At 38.6% G+C, this 17,139-nt stretch overlaps 1 protein-coding gene across 2 annotated transcripts in view; it reads right to left on the reverse strand.

The window, feature by feature from the left end:
• Positions 1 to 17,139, reverse strand: part of wdr11 (WD repeat domain 11) — a 108,218-nt gene that overhangs the window by 38,188 nt on the left and 52,891 nt on the right. For both annotated transcript variants that reach the window (XM_079634671.1, XM_079634670.1), the window contains exons 12-13: positions 9,507 to 9,613; positions 334 to 409 (exon numbers count right to left, since the gene is read on the reverse strand). In XM_079634671.1, the coding sequence (XP_079490797.1) occupies positions 334 to 409; positions 9,507 to 9,613 (183 nt within the window). The remainder of the gene's footprint in view (positions 1 to 333; positions 410 to 9,506; positions 9,614 to 17,139) is intronic.

Here is a 17,139-nt window from a genome sequence, read left to right on the forward strand (position 1 = left end):
CTCATGCTTGACTGAACGGTTTCAAACTGCAGTTTGGAAAGTGATAAAGGTGATAGTTTTGAAACGATGGCAAACAATAAATAAAATCCCCTCTACTGCAAGGTTAAGGAATGAGACACATCACTCAGGATGTCCCCATGCTAAAGTACTGCAATGTGAGAGTGGAAGTAGACGGAGATGGTGAATGTGCACCCCAGACACCGTACAGATAATACCAAATAATTACCGAGAGCAGTTTGTGCATGTCCGTATTTGACACCGCTGATGAGGGAAACGTGTTTAAGTGCTCACTGAGGTGTTTGTGCCAGTGTGAAAAGAATTGATGTTACTTACTTTAGATGTGACACTTTAATCATTTCAATGGCTGGTTCATCATTCCCCCGCTCACCTCGAAATGCAAAGCACCGCCCTGAGAGAGAAAGCACAAAATATTCATCATTCAAACAAACAAACAATAAATGAATGTTCTCTTCAATATAAAACAAAACATACACATTATGGGACTGCTTTTTATGGTAGATTTAGGCCGTGTGTCCACCAAAATGGCGTGCTTCTGAAAAAGGCCAGCTGGGAATTGCAGTGTTTAACTGCTTACCTGGTAAACCCATGGCTAACGAAACTTTCTTCCAAGCACTATTTTTTATATAAATACTCTGTAACTTCTCCATTGTAGTACAAGCAGGGTGAGACGGTTGGTCAAAGTAATATTTGTTCCTGCCCTCTTCCACTGTGATTGGAGAGCTGGGTAAAAAGTGACAGGACATTTTTACCCATCGTAGAACATTTTTCATCTCTCATTGACCAGCAAAAACAAAAACACCAAGCGTGCAGCACCTCGTCACGCTTCTGGCTTTGGAAAATACACGGTGCTCCTATTTAAAAAAATATAAAAAATTATGCTGGCCTCTGGGGGGAAAATGCTTTGGTGGACACACGGCCTAATTATACTGACGGTGACTCTGAAAAACAATTTGGACACTTAAGCCACACTTAAAAATGTCTGAATGTCATCAAATTATAAAACAAAATATCAAACCAAGTGGTACAGTATCTGCAAACAAAGAGTTTTTCTTAAAACTAACATAAAACAACTACCGGTAAATGAGACATTTTGGTGTCAACTGGAGTCTTAAATCACTCACTTGTTCATCATTCACACGATTCCCTCAATAATCATCAACACAAAGCAGAATAAAAACAATAAAACAATCACCAATTGCAGGAGCAGACAACTTCTTTATTACACTTCAGTCACACACAGTTCAGGATTTGGCACTTCTACCAATGATATAAATTCTGTTTGGTAAATAAGAGACACACCAGGACTGAGAACCACTGAATTGTATGTGTGTAAACCTTGTGCAGTTATGACGGTTTGAACAAGACTCTTTTGCAAACGCAAAGAACCTTGGGAACAAAGTGTCCATTGGGTGAAGTTGTTAAGTGGATATATGTCCGTGTCTGAATTTGCTCGTTTTTTATTTATTTATTTTTTACATTTATTACCTATATAAACATCCCGTAGCCAAAAATAAATCACTGTAACAAACTGCCTTAAATTACTTATTGCTTCATTGTCTTTCTAACTGCTCATTTTTTCTCCAAATACTTCACATGGACCTGGTTGTTTGGAGGAGTGTTATGAAGCAACATTTAAAGCATGATGTGTACAATCACTACTGCAAGACTCTTAACAGCAGAACTGCAAGGAGTTGTACGGCTGATGTACCTAAGAGCAATGGGTCTTAATTGATTAGTTGCATACATTATACGTATTTATACGCACATTTGTACTTCTCACGAAACCTTTCCGCCTAATTCACAACACGTGCGTACGCACATGAATTTGTTCTTAAAGGGATAGTTCACTTTGAAATAAAATTTTGGTATGTTTTAGCTTACCTGAAGTGCATCCAAGATGTAGGTGTCTTTGTCTCCGCAGTAGTTTCAATTTTGATATTTTTAGGTCAAACCGTTCTTGTCTGTCAGTCATATAATGCAGGGATATAGGCACTGTCTCCAAAAGCATGCAGAGAAAAGTCCAAATTAAAAAATTCCCCATAGTAAGTGCACATTGATGGCCTAAGACACGAAACAAGCGGTTTGTGTGATAAAACGAACAGTATTTATATAGTTTTTATCTCTTTTACACAACCACGTCCAACTGATCTGTTTACACCGGATTTCTTCCCCGGAAACTAATCTAACCGCCTTCGATTGGACGTTGCATTTTTAAACTCAGCAGAAACGCGTGTGATTGGCTGTACAGCTCAACGTATGCCTTTGATTGATCTGAACAATGAAGCGAGTAGTGTGTCAAGATAGAAGGCTTACAAATTGGGAATAAGTGAAAACTCAACACTCCCGGATGAGTTTGCGCGAGCTTAGGCCATCAATGTGCACTTACGATGGGGAATTGTTTAATTTGGACTTTTCTCTGCATGCTTTTGGAGACAGTGCCTATATACCTGCATTATATGACTGACCGACAAGAACGGTTTGACCTAAAAATATCAAAATTTAAACTACTGCGGAGACAAAGACACCTACATCTTGGATGCCCTTCAGGTAAGCTAAATTTCAAAGTGAACTATCCCTTTAACTTTGTTCTAATGTTGATCGATACGGAGTATTCTAAATGAGCGAGCACATGCCCGAGGCAAGTCATTTACATAAAGCACGCACAAACCATGTCCATATAAGGGCATTACACACACACACTTTTTCTTTTGTCACTCACAGCAAACATGATGCTCTCTAACCGTCTGAGAGCAGCGCAGCTGGGAAGATGCCAATAGTGCCATCATCAAAACAAGTTCTAAGACCTCTGATTAGTCCGCTGTACATATGATCACAGTTCACAGCATCAAAGTTGTACCTATGCATAGCTCACTTTTTAAACCAATTGTAAATGAACCAAGGCATTGTGCTGAGAACAGTCTCAAAACATGATTGCGTAATGTTGAACTTTGAAGAATTGTGAAGATTGTCCTTTCTTTGTGGCTTCAGCCTTATGGTAAAATAGTTCTTCCTGTGAGTTTGTCCTAAAGAATTGATGATCATTCACACTAGTGGATAAGAATTGGGGGGGAAGCAGTTCCTGTGATTGAGGGGGTCGATATCTGTTGATGATAAGCCCCCTGTACTCCCTAAGAGATCTCGCTTTATCTGAAGGCAAAAGGCATTGGTTTGTGTTGTCCACAAAACCCCAATCCCATTAAATTGAAAGCTTTCCACACTGTTGTGTCACACTCTGTCCACTAATAATGGTAATAGCACCATAGCAAACTAATTTACCGCAGAACTAACGGGAGGTAAAAAGCTTATTCTGTTTGAGCACCATCTGTATATTGTGGGTTTGTGTGTGGCTACTATAATTGGCATATGTACAGTACAGTATACTGTTTATACGGTCTATCACAGTCACAAAATGTTATGTTGCTTGGAACTGCATCCAATACTTTCACTGAGTGTTTAACTTGTGTATGTGGTTGAGTTACAATGAAAGTTATTTGATTTAAGTAACCCCCTGGGGTCGACGAACGTGCTGGCGCATTCTGGTGGATTTTTTCCACATACAGCAGCTAAATCGACTTAAAATACTCCATTATTTTTCATTCATCATTCACAACTGTAAAGGGTTTCCTTTTATTTGAGTGCACTGACAATATCAACAAAACTTTGTGATTTTGTAAAATAAAGAAATTAAACAGGGTGTGCTTTCTGCTGTCTCTGTGAACTTTTTTTCTGAAATGCGTTCGAAAATGTTACAGAAATTCAGCGAATACTTGCCACACAGACATGAGAAATATGTCTTTAGAAAGTTTGAAGTGTCTAAATGAAGTAATTCATATGTAAAACACATTTTCTCTGTTTATGTAATACATATGAAACCAACGAGAGGTACAATCTTTAGTGTCTGAGCTCATTATTTTGAATGTGACCACGCAAACCTGTAAACACCCCCATCACGTCGATAAATAAACCATCAAGCTTCATTCCTCTGCTTTTCATCGAGTTTGGAGGATGCGCTGTGTGGCTTGATCCAGACGAGGATATCATCACAAGCCAGTTATACTTACTTACATTAGTTAAAGGGGTCATGACATGAGAAACCAAATTTGCCTTGATCTTTTGGTATATAAGAGGTCTTTGTACCATTAAAACGTCCTGCAAGTTTCATAGCTTAAGACGTCCTCCCCATTATAAACGAATCATTTATTTAATCAAGCTCTAAATACAGCTCGTTCTGGATCCATGGTAAGAAGTGACGTCACGGTACGAAGTGACGTACCAGCGTTTGCATATGACCGCCTCCATGCACAAGACAGCTACGCTTTCAGCGCAAGGCAGCTACGCTCATTTCGTATCGCCGCGCGCCTCACAAGTGTTCAGTCGACGGACAGCGAGTGTGGGTCTGTGTACAGGGAAATTACGATGCCGCAGATGTGCTGTTCCTGGCTGTGGACAAACAACATCTTTGAATACGCTGCGAAAGATCCAGACGTCAGGGAAAAATGGATGCACTTTATTTTTTGCGGACGTCTCAGTCACGGCAGTGTTAGTTTAAGCGTTTGTTCTATACATTTGAAGGATGACTGTTTTGAACTTTGCCAGAAAACTGTTGCTCAAAGATAAGTCCGTGCCGACTATTCTTGGCTCAACATCGACGACGCAAACTGTAAGTAATGTATTTAAAACTTTAAACTACTTTTTAAATACGCTGAAAGATCCAGTCGTCAGGGAAAAATGAATGCACTTTATTTTTTGCGGACGTCCCAGTCACGGCAGTGTTCTATACATTTGAAGGATGACTGTTTTGAGGAAAAAATCCCAATATGATGCTTGGCTTTGCCAGAAAACTGTTGCTCAAAGATAAGTCCGTGCCGAATATTCTGGGCTCAACAACGACGACGCAAACTTACTTTTTACCATGGCTAATATAAACACATTTGTATAAGAGAATCTTGAAAATATGTCGCCTTTCTAGTATGCCTACATGTGATAGAAAATTAAAAATGTTGCCTTTATCAATGCTGCATCTTCAAATATGTGCATGCATTTTTGTCCGTGGTACACCCTATCATTTCATTGGAATTAGTTAAATAATGTTAAACTGTTAGCAAATTAAGCTATAGGAAAATTATGTAACAATAATCCGTTTTCAAGTGTCTCGGGTTAATTTTTTTTTATTAATTCAAAATAGTTTCACTTTCCATGTGGACACGGGCTGATCCAGTCTTCGTTGTTGTGGTGATGGTTCATTTTCCTCTGATTCCGGCTCAAACATAATAAGGTTTTATCATTGCAAGAGCCATCGCTTCGCATGCATCACCCGCTACTAAACAGTTGCGCCGAATCCGCACAGGTTCTGGCTGGGGGCGTTAATAATTGATGCATTGGCACTGACGTTAGCCAATCATAACAGTGGGCGTTAACACTGAACTCTTAAAGGGGAAACACCCCCAAAACAGACTGTTTGAATCAGAGGATGAGAAACAGGGTGGGAAAAGGTCATAAATCACTACATTTTAAAAGTTTTTTGTAAAAAAAACTATAGTAATACTATATTTGCACCTAAGGGAACATAATAATAAAATAAAAAAAACCATGTCATGACCCCTTTAACATGTTATTGTTATACAAGCTTGTACACATTTTACTAGTTGAACTATTGACAGACTAAAATGTGTAAAATCGACTGAAACATCATGAAATATTGGCAGGTAAGCAACCTTTCAATGCTAAATAAATATAAATGTACGACATGTGTTTTATTTATAGAGCATAAAAAGCTATTAATTTCACTATATTATATAGAATATCACTATATAAAATATAACAAAGTTTTTTTTAGTTAACATTCAATACCTTTAAAACGTTTTTGTGGGTTGCTGTGATTTATAAAATACAGAAAATTGTGGTAAAATGAATAGTCGATTGACCTTTATCTTCAGCAGTCTCCTCCTCTTTCCACTAATGAATGATTTGAGAGTTTGCAGAGCCCTGATTTGCTCTCCAGATTCTCAAGTGTTTAGCTAGTGTGAGAAGGATTGTGTAAGTGTGTGCAAGTGTGTGAAATTCACTGAGACAAAGTTTGTATGGAAAGAGTGGCCTAATTAAGGTCCTGTTCTAATGAAGACAGGGAGCTAATCAACCAAAAGAGTGCAGACTGCGGAGGAGAGTTAACAACATCAACAACAACAAAACACGGATGAAAAGGCCATGCTAGGATCTGCATGCCGTACACAGATGACCCAGAAAACACTCCATAAGGCTGTCACAAGCAAGCTGTCGTAACAAGTAAAGTTCAGTAAACATAAAACAGAATTAATCTAAACCACTTCAACCGAGTAGACGTGCTGGTCTCCTGTAATATGATATATCGCAGTAATGAACATGCATGGTATTGTTATCATGGGCACTTTAAAATATCGTAAATTATTATAGATACCTTATTACAAATTGTTTCGATTTTTACAATACTTTTTACATCAGCCTGTTAAATTTAACAGCACTGTGTGTATGCTGTGTAAAAGAGGTAAAAAGATGTGCATTCTGATGTTAACAACCCCAACATAAACAAGCAGCATGGCGGAAGGAATGAAGGAGTGAATGAATTTAAACAGCCCTTCAGATTTTTGTATTTGATATAGCTTATCAAACCATACCAAATACTTAAAAACATTATTTTTATTTTCAAAAATGTGTTTATGCTTAAACAATTCAAGGAAAAGCGATAAAGAGGAGACGGCAATATTTGCTGCTTGAGAGGATTTATTTGTTTTACTGTTTATTGCTTTTTTTTCCTATTTTTTATTTTAATTTGTATTTGTTTGTTATTAGAATAATGTCTGTCAGCAAGAAGCGGCTATTTGTTATTTTGGTAACACTTTACTTAAAGCCTTTATGTATCATGCATTATAAAGATATTCATAATGTAAGTTATAATGCATTCTATCTTTTCATGAATAAATGTAACCAAAGTAAAAATGCATTATAATATTCACAGATTGGTTATTTGTAGATTTTTTAATGCATTATACTTTCTAAAGGTGTATTATATAATGTATTATAATTATTTTTACAATTATTTAGACCATACAATGCATTATAAGGTGCATTACAAAGCATAAATACTTTTATAATGCATTATACATAAAGGCTTTAAGTAAAGTGTTACCGTTATTTTTATTGCTTGTTATATCTATTGCACTTAAGTGCCGAACTGTCCCGCCGGCAGTAGTTTCGATTAAAGTAATTTGTGTGCTATTGCATTTTGGTTTGCTAATTATAAAGGCGTGAACAGCTGTATTAACACAAGCTTTGATGAGCCTTATGTTTAATTGGAATCCGAGTCAGTGTCAGCCTTCCTTGTGTCAAGAAGACATACTCGGGTAAAACCTGCGTGAGTCCACAAAGCAAAGACAGACAAGGCACTTAAGTATCCATTTTCTTTTTCTGCTTCCTACTTTTTTAAATAATCTATTTGACCAGATTCAACATGTTTTCAGCACATTCCTCTCTACAAAAACACTCACATCCCACACAGAAGAGGACACAATCCTGCTAACCTGTCAAAATCTCTCGGCAGCCATACTTGCAAAGCAGATATTTCAGGCATCCAAGACCAATTTATTTCCAATCCAAGTCCTATTTATTTGAAAGTAGGAATCCTGAAATCTCAACTACTTGCCACACTCACATTTAAATAACATTTTTTAAAATCAGCAACAAGATCTGACATGAGCAGTGCCATAAATGTTGTTTCTAATGCTCATAGCATTCAAAAAAGCTTATTTTTCAGGCTAGACCAGTCAATGCGCATCTCAAAACACTGTTTCAACGGCAATCGAAGCTTCTAACGGCAGCTGTCGTGATGCAATGACTTTACCAACTAGCAACTGGCTCTTTTATTTCGAAGTTGGGACTTATTCTGCCATATTGCACATTGAACTTTGTGATCGCACCGTCTTTGTATATCCAAAGTCTAAAGTGTATGTCTGGGTCCTCTCTCTTTTTCTGTGGATCTCTACAATTATCAGCCCCTCCAATTCCTCCCACCACCTCTTTAACAGCTAAAGTTTTAGCACGTTTTTTTCACAGACAAATCCACAACCATCAGCTGTCAGTTCTTAGCTTCACACATCTGGGAACTCAGACTAATCACATCCACAGCTAATAATCTCCTCCTCTCCCCTTACAGAGGCAGAAGACCTTCTTCAACCTTCCTTCTAGACCCGATTCCCTCACTCCTTCTACAAGCGATCTCTCCTACACTTCTACCGCCACTCACACACTTCAAACACATCTCTCTTCACAGGCATTTTGAAACAGGAAGTACTTGTTGAGAGGTATAGGAACGCTCAAAAACACACACACCCCAAATGTGCACCAACGTGTGAGGCCTCGATCAATGCTGCTCGAAGCTTTAATGAATTAATTAAATTTTAATGTGGCATTTGCATAGTAGGCCTAGTTTATAGCCTGAAAAACAGAAACACTGAAGTGTTAGACTGACTAATCAGCCAGAGAACCAGCTGATCAAAGTGCATGAATATTCATTAAGTTCTTCCACTGGAGTTTCCAAGCAATGCCTGCATGACCTAACTAATATTGATACACTAGCTTAATTAACAAAAGCAGAGAGCAATGGGATTTAACAAAATGTGAGGGTTTTATAAAAGAAATTGCATTTAACTTGACATTACACACCGTTTATGCACATGACCCAATAAGACTTCCAAAAATATCCATGCAGCAAATACAGGAAAGATGTAGCCAATAACAGTGTGAAATGTACTTGGCCTATAAGGTTAGACAATCTGTTGTTTTTAATCATAATAAGACCCGTTCACACAAAGGACAATAACAATAACTAGTTCAATAAGAAACAGTGGCATCCACATCACAGCTATAATCATAATGACACATAGGAATAATATCATTGGATTCACTTTCAGAACAGTTAATTCCAGCTGATACCAGTGAACATTGACAGTCAGAATGCACCCAACTTTAAAGTCTGCGTGAACCGGAAGTTGCAACCGACTTTATCTCAGTGTTGTGACGTATTTCCGAGAGAAACGGAATACTAAATGAGGAAAAAGAGTGGGCGTGGCTCTGTTTCCAACTAGCACCTGATTGGATCTAGAAAAGTAGGTGTTTCATTCAGCCTGTCTACTGTCAGTTGGAGGGGCGTGGTTACGGATGTTAAGCAGACACCAAAACCGTCAAACCTACGTCATCAGGGAAGCTCCTCCAATGCAGAGGGGAGGGGCATTTCCAGATTTTTATGAAAGATTACAAAGCCAAAACATTGTTTTGTGTGGATTGACTTGCATGGGTGAATTGTTCACCACAAAAAAAATCAATTTAGGCAAACAAAGTAAATATGGTCAATTTTGATATCATGTGGACTTCAAGATCAAGCAATGTACAATCAAATACCATAAAATAAATGATAAAATACCAGTGTGTAATGTGTGTCAGTGTGTGTGCTTTACCTGTGCGTAAGTCCACATGCTGCAGTTCATTCCTCACAAGTCCAAGGTTGTTGGGAACAGAGGTGGCGAAGGACAGAAAACTAGTCAAACTAACCCATTCAATTCCTCTGCAAGAGACAAGCATATCAAGGGAAAAAACATTAGAAGAACATTTATTAATCTCCACCCCCTCTTTCTGACCTCTAGAATTTTGCTACTGTACATTCAAGACATTACGATTGGCTAATCTGCTCACATTAGAAATAAGTGACAACTCGTGACCTGACGACTTTTTTTGCTGTGTGTGAATTAATACTTGAATGTGCCCATGACCTTGACATCAATACAATGACAAATTCTTAACAGAAAATGTTTGCAGGTTAGTTCTGAAAAATACTCTTGGTGGGCTGGGGAGGGAGCTTAAAAATTAGAGTATGGCTATAAAGTACTTTGATCACTTTTATTTTAATATATATCAGATGTCATAGCTCCTAAAGAGACTGAGGGTGCTGAGTGTTTGTTTCAGAACCAAGTGCATTGTCTCCCTTGGTTCAGTTCGTTTACGCATATGTGAACAGGGCAATCGAGCGAGCTGGTCTCAGTCCGATTGCAAACGAACTCTGGAGAAGGTGTGAAAGCAATCCGACCCAATGCACAAACAAATTAAATGCTATTATAATTCATAACGGGAAATGTGCTATATAAATAGCAGTAGAGTCTGATTCTGTGAGGGATCACATTAGTTGTCACAGTTGAATGTTGTGTAATTGCGCTTCTCCGTGCGAGAATGCTGTCCCGATGAAGCCTTGATTTCTCCTCTAGCTGCATTATAACATTCGTGTTTGTGTGTGTCTCGACACAGTTCATCTCTAGACAGCGCTGGGAGATCCAGAGAGAGCGTGTTTGAATTTGCTGCAGTATTAATACGAATGTAGTATATAATTTAACAGCGGGAATGACGGCTACATTAGTATAATGTTTGCGTGTCTCGACTCTCGACAGTTACAAATGAAGCCCCAATAAGCTCATGGAGCGAACTTGTTAATCGTCTTGATGGATGACAGAGAAAACTCTGACCAATAAGAGGACAGTTGTACTCGCATGTGACTTGCATAAACACATGTTGTGAAAAAATGAAACAAACCAAGAAGAAAATGCAACATTGTAACAAATTAAGTCCCTGTTTCAGAACAAAACAAACAATCTATAGGTGTGAAAACGCTTCTACAGGTGCAACATAAACTATGAGGGTGTTCGGTTTGGTGCAAAAAAACAAAACAAAAAAAACATTTAGTCCTGGTCCGCTTAGCTTTCACATTGGCATTTAACACCAAACCTAAAGGCATAGGGATATGTTCACAACCTGTTTGGTCAGCCTTTATTATGTATTCTTCGTAAGAGAACTTACCGAATGACCAAACCAATGCAGTGTTCTGAGTTAAATGCGCTTGTTATATGTGTGTAGCTACATATGATAGTATTTTGACCAGCTGAGAACTCGTGAAGAGTTTATAAAACGTGTGACACCCTCCGTCACACACACACCAAGATCTGCTGCGAGGAGACGCGGTTCTGATGCCTGTGATGAGCAACATCGCGACTATGATGAGAGAAAACAGGTATGCTAGATCATTCTGTACGTTTTAGGGTCATAACTTGTGACATGTTGGGTTTTTGGTTTGTTTACATGTCTTTGTGTTGCGTTTATATTTAATTCAAACCACACCAGAGTTCGTTTGGAATTGGAGACTCATCAGCGATCTTGTTCCACTTGTTAGATGCGCACCAGGGTTCAGATGGCAGCATTCACACTTATTCAAATGAACCGCACTAACAGAGCAATCGCACCAGAGTTCGGTTTAATCCAACCAAACATGCCAAGTGTGAACACAACACACACACCCTGACTGTGTATTCCGAATTTTCTCTTTTTCCACTTACTGCACATTTTTTTACAACACATGCATCACATCATCCTCAGAATTCCTACTTATGCTCTTGAAAAAATCAAAATGTGAAAGGCCTTCATTATAAATCGAAAACAACAAAAAAACAATGAGTCTAGGAAAGGCAGAGAGAATAATGGACTGTCTGTGGGGTGGTGTGTCCTGGCTGGGGGATCCAAGCAGAGAGCACTAATGAGACATAAAATGGCCACATGATTAATTAGGCCACTTCTCCTGAAAAAAATGCAAATGATATGGTAATGAGGAGCCTCTATGGATTGAGGGCATAGGGCCGGGGAAAGTTTTAGACTTTGTGCATGTGTGGCATGATGACAAGTGAGCGGTAGCGGCTCCTGACCGTAAATTTAGGTAGGGTAGATTCTAGGTCTTAGCGCTAGTTTATGATTAACATTTTGTAAGCTTTATATTCTAATCACTCAACATATGCAGACACACTTTTGGCAGAGCTTCAGCCTTTTTTTTAATTCAGCCTGAAGGAGGCACACTGGTGTTGATTGGTAGGTACACACAGAATGCTATCTTAGAATTGCCTTAATGTAGTATTTATTGCCTCATGTTGTTTTAAAAGTTACAAGTTGTTGAAGAATTTCGGTGAGAAAAAGAAAGTAATTTCTATTCTCAGAACAAACATAAAACTTAAACTACAGAACTATATAAAGGCTATTCACATTTCAACTTTCATTAATTGGATACAAAGAACAGACATGCCAACTAGTTACTGATCTGATGCAGATTAATATAGACATAGCTACAACAGACAGACTACTATCTTGGTCTGGACAAGGTTTTAGTAAGGCAACGTGAAAATAAGCGGGGCAGTCTGAGATCTGCCCCAATGGATCTTAATTAGAGAGCGTTGCAGTTCCATTTTTCACCACAGATTTACATTGTAAAATTGCAAAGAGCTGAGGAGGATTCAGGGATCATAATACATGCCCGCAGAAGCCATACGCTAAATTTGTATATATCCTGCTCACTATACGATTTAGCCGTTTTAAGGCTTTTATGCATCAAGCTGAGGTTCAACAAACTCATCATTGAAAAAAAGCAGGAGATCATTGATTACCATGTGACTAGAACGGTCAAATTGTGAAAATACATTAAATCCAACACACATCCTCCAACAAATAAGTGAAAAGAACGAGATAAGGGATGTTGGGTTTAAATAGTCAAGCCATATCACCCAGTAGCCTAAGACTGGTTGGGTTGAGCCTGGATGGGAGACCTCCTGGGAAAACCAGGTTGCTGCTGGAAGAGGTGTTAGTGTGGCCAGCAGGGGGCGCTCACCCTGTGGTCTGTGTGGGTCCTAACACCCCAGAATTTAAGCTCAGCCCTACATATATATCAGCCCCTGTGAATCGTGCTGATATGTTTAACATCCGCAAATGTAAATAGGGCACTCAATTTGGTACCTGACATGCAAGAACCATTGATGTTAATTATTGTGTTACACAGCACATTTGAGCTTCAGCAAGAACCAATGAGGTTCATTCTCGTGATAAGCAGCACATTTGAGCTTCTGTAAGAACCAATGAGGTTCATTCTTGTGATAAGCAGCACATTTGAGCTTCTGTAAGAACCAATGAGGTTCATTCTTGTTACGCATCACGTTTGAGCTTCTGTAAGAACCAATGAGGTTCATTCTTGTGTTACGCATCACGTTTGAGCTTCTGTAAGAACCAATGAGGTTCATTCTTGTGTTACGCATCACGTTTGAGCTTCTGTAAGAACCAATTAGGTTCATTCTTGTGTTACGCATCACGTTTGAGCTTCTGCAAGAACCAATGAGGTTCATTCTCGTGTTACTCCGCACGTTTGAGCTTCTGTAAGAACCAATGAGGTTCATTCTCGTGTTACTCCGCACGTTTGAGCTTCTGTAAGAACCAATGAGGTTCATTCTCGTGTTACGCAGCACGCTTGAGCTTCTGCAAGAACCAATGCGGTTCATTCTCGTGTTACTCCGCACGTTTGAGCTTCTGTAAGAACCAATGAGGTTCATTCTCGTGTTACTCCGCACGTTTGAGCTTCTGTAAGAACCAATGAGGTTCATTCTCGTGTTACGCAGCACGTTTGAGCTTCTGTAAGAACCAATGAGGTTCATTCTCGTGTTACGCTGCACGTTTGAGCTTCTGTAAGAACCAATGCGGTTCATTCTCGTGTTACGCATCACGTTTGAGCTTTCGAGTAACTAATGAGGTTTGTTCTCAAGCACAAAGCAAGTATGGTTTGCCTTCCGTTTACCAAATTTGAATGTGCATTTTATATGGATCTCTTTTACAATGTCTTTATGACAGTTTTGAACTTAGTGAATAGACTTTAAAAATCTCGAATAGTTCATTATAAATATCTTAATTTGTGTTCTAAAGATAAGTGAAAGTCGTATGGGTTTGGAACGACTTGAGGGTGAGAAAATGACGACAATGAATTTTCATTCTTGGGTGAACTATCCCATCAAACACAATATTAAAGCATGATCAAGGTGTTCTAAAATATGGGGGAGGCCCCGATATATTTCAAGTGGAATCGAACAACAAACTGACATCATTTTGAACAAAATCTGGCCAAAACAAAGCTCATTTGGAGTTTGTTTCAGTAGTTCGAAACAGCTCGCCAAAGCTTTGGCTAGCATATTCTAATTACCATTCGTCCGTGATGATTATGTGAATAGGTGTGTTCTGCCGCTCCACTGCAGCCAATGTTTGTTGTGTGTGTGTTGTTAGAGCATAACACACAGGACACACATTTTTACATAATCAAAACTCTGCGACCACCAGCGCGGCCTGTATGTTTGAAAACAGTATACTGTGACTTCGCCTTTTTTAACTCCTCTAGCAAAGAACAAAAAAGAACTATGTTCGAAAGTATACTGGGGCCTTTGTATGCATACAGAATACAGAAAGACATTAAACAACGCTTTTGAAACTGAATTTTCCTTGTCATTGGAGCAGTGCTGGCAAAACTTCCTCAGTTAAACCCTTCCCTAATAAGTTAACCAAACATTCTGAAAGGCTTCCATTTCACAAGAAAGTGCCTCAGCAGAGCCAACGGATGGTGTTTGTTTTCAATCAATTGCTTAATGACTTAATTGATTAAATCTCTCGCTTAATTTATTAGGGGGAAATGGCGCCTGCTTAAATAAAGAGAGAGATAATTAATAAAAATGAGGGCAGCCGGTGTGTCATGGGGTCTGAACTCTGCAGTGAACACACGAACAGAATGATTAACTTCATTTTATGAGTTTAGATGGAGGGCTGCTTCCTCATCTTGATTTTGACAATCCTCAGTGAATCATAATGCAAGTTGGAAACACTGCGGCATCGTTTTTAGGGAACACTTTTACAGGCATTATAAAATATATAATAATAATCCAAGTCTCACCGTTTTTAGGTCAGATGCCAAAAGACAACAACAAATGGTGCAAATATACACTTATAATGTGATGTAATACTACCAAAAACGTATAATCCTAAACCCTTGAATAATTAAAGCATTGATGTCTGGGAGGCAGTGAGCCTGGAGACTGTATTGTACAGCATGAGTTCATTAAAGTTTAGCTTTAATGTGTGATATGAATAAATGGTGCTCATAAACACCTGTTGAGATATTCTCAAATTAAACGAGCAGAGGCTTGGACCTGGAAACAGTTTTCCCTACACATAGTAAAATCATCAAAACTATGAAAAACCATTGGCAGGGGTGTCTAATCCTGCTCCCGGAGGACCACGTCCTGCAGAGTTTAGCTCCAACACACCTGTTTGGAAGATTATAGTGATCCTAATGCCGCATTCGAGTGGTGTGAGGTGGGAATATCCAGGCCGAAATGTTCCACTTCCGACCTCAGTGCATTCCAGTCATTTACACCACAAGATGGCACCAAGACTCAGCGAGAACATTTCATGTGTGTGCCAAATATTTACGGCAAAACCATAAAATAATGTAAAGTTCAGGTTGTCCCAAAATCAGTCTTGTCATTTTTTAATTAAAAAATGTTCAACTATCTAATGTGAAAGATGTTAGCGGTAGATAGCTATCTAGTAGTTATTGAAAATCAAAATGTGAAAGTGTGTTTGTGATGCCAGCAGGAGGCATAGGTTCTGCAATGCTCCAGATAGAGATAGTAACACTGTATAAAAAAAATGCACATTGGCGTCTATCCATCATGGTCCATAATTCATCCATGTACACAGATAGGCTACATTACCCTGGCTCCTCTCCACTGATTCATGTTACACCTTTCTTCATCTCTCTGCACTGGCTACCGGTTGCTGTCACATCAAGTTCAAGACGTTGATGATTGTGTAAAACAGCCAGAGTCTCTGCACCTTCCAGCCTCCTCTCTCCTGTGTACGAGTCTACATCCCCTCCAGAAGCCTGGTGTTGGTGAGCAGGGCTCAACGCTGTGCCGTTGGTAGGCATTCGGCAAAAACAACAACAGCCAAAAGCAACATAGAGAGGTTTGCAATACAGATGTTGTCTTCTTTACAGCATGCCAGTGTGTATCCACGGCGCTGGTCTACTGCGTCTTCCGAGGCAGCGGCAGAAATGTAGGAGGCTGGTGGTGTGTGTGGCTTTACTCCATGCTGTCGTCTCCGCCGGTCGCAAAACATGTCTCCATTATTGTTGCAATTTTCTGCTCGACCGGCCTTTTGTAACAACACAACCTTGTTTCTGCAGCGACTTTCAGCATGTTTCCACAAACAACGTGACATGCTTACGTCTTACATGGTGCAAGAAAGTGACAAACCACGCAAAATCAGACAAAAAAAAAAAAAAGACAAAATTTGATTTGAATAGGATTTCAAACCATATATGAATGTAGCTCAAAACGGATTTGAAAAAATCTAATTTCATGTGATTTTTTTTGCTGTTCACACTTGCTAAATATAATCAGATTCCAATAGGATATGCACAAAAATGGGATTTAGGACCTAATGCACGGATCTAATATACTGACACACCTCCAACTGTTTACTTACCACATGACTGACTGTGTTTACTTTGATACTCGCCGAGATTGGCATTTTCACAAATGTGTGTGTATTTGTCCTCCGATTAAGAGCAAGAAGACAAAAGAGAACGGAATTCAGGGTGGTACCCGAGGTGGTAATGTGGCCTATATATATATCAATGTTGTGCTCATCCTCAGAATTAGACATTGGCTATTTTTAGGTAATGTATTTCCCAATATGAATTATGATGCAACTTGGTTTGTTGGTCCATTAGGCTGGATTACAGATCTATGTGCACTAGAACATCTAGGCATTAAAACTGTTTTCCCCCATTATCCCCAGTATCTCCAGCCTAAACAATTAACACAGCAACTACTACCCGTTTCTACAATTCATACCTCAGTACCTAAGAGAGAGGCAATAATTGGATATCATGTAATACATATATATATATATATATATATATATATATATATATATATATATATATATATATATATATATATATATATATATATATTTTATACGGCTGTATTACAGTACATAATGCACAAATCTGTACATAAGTCTTCTGTTCCAGATGTTACTGTTTGTTATTATTAACAAATAATAACATCTGGAATGTTATTGTTGCAGATGTACACTTTGTTATTATTATTTTTATTATTATTATCTTGCTTAGTCTTAATAAAATGTTCTTTCTAGTTGTGTCATATATGTCTGTATGCATGCATGCCT

This window comes from Phoxinus phoxinus (genome assembly GCF_949152265.1).
Source record: "Phoxinus phoxinus genome assembly, chromosome: 14".
Taxonomy (NCBI): Eukaryota; Metazoa; Chordata; class Actinopteri; order Cypriniformes; family Leuciscidae; genus Phoxinus; species Phoxinus phoxinus.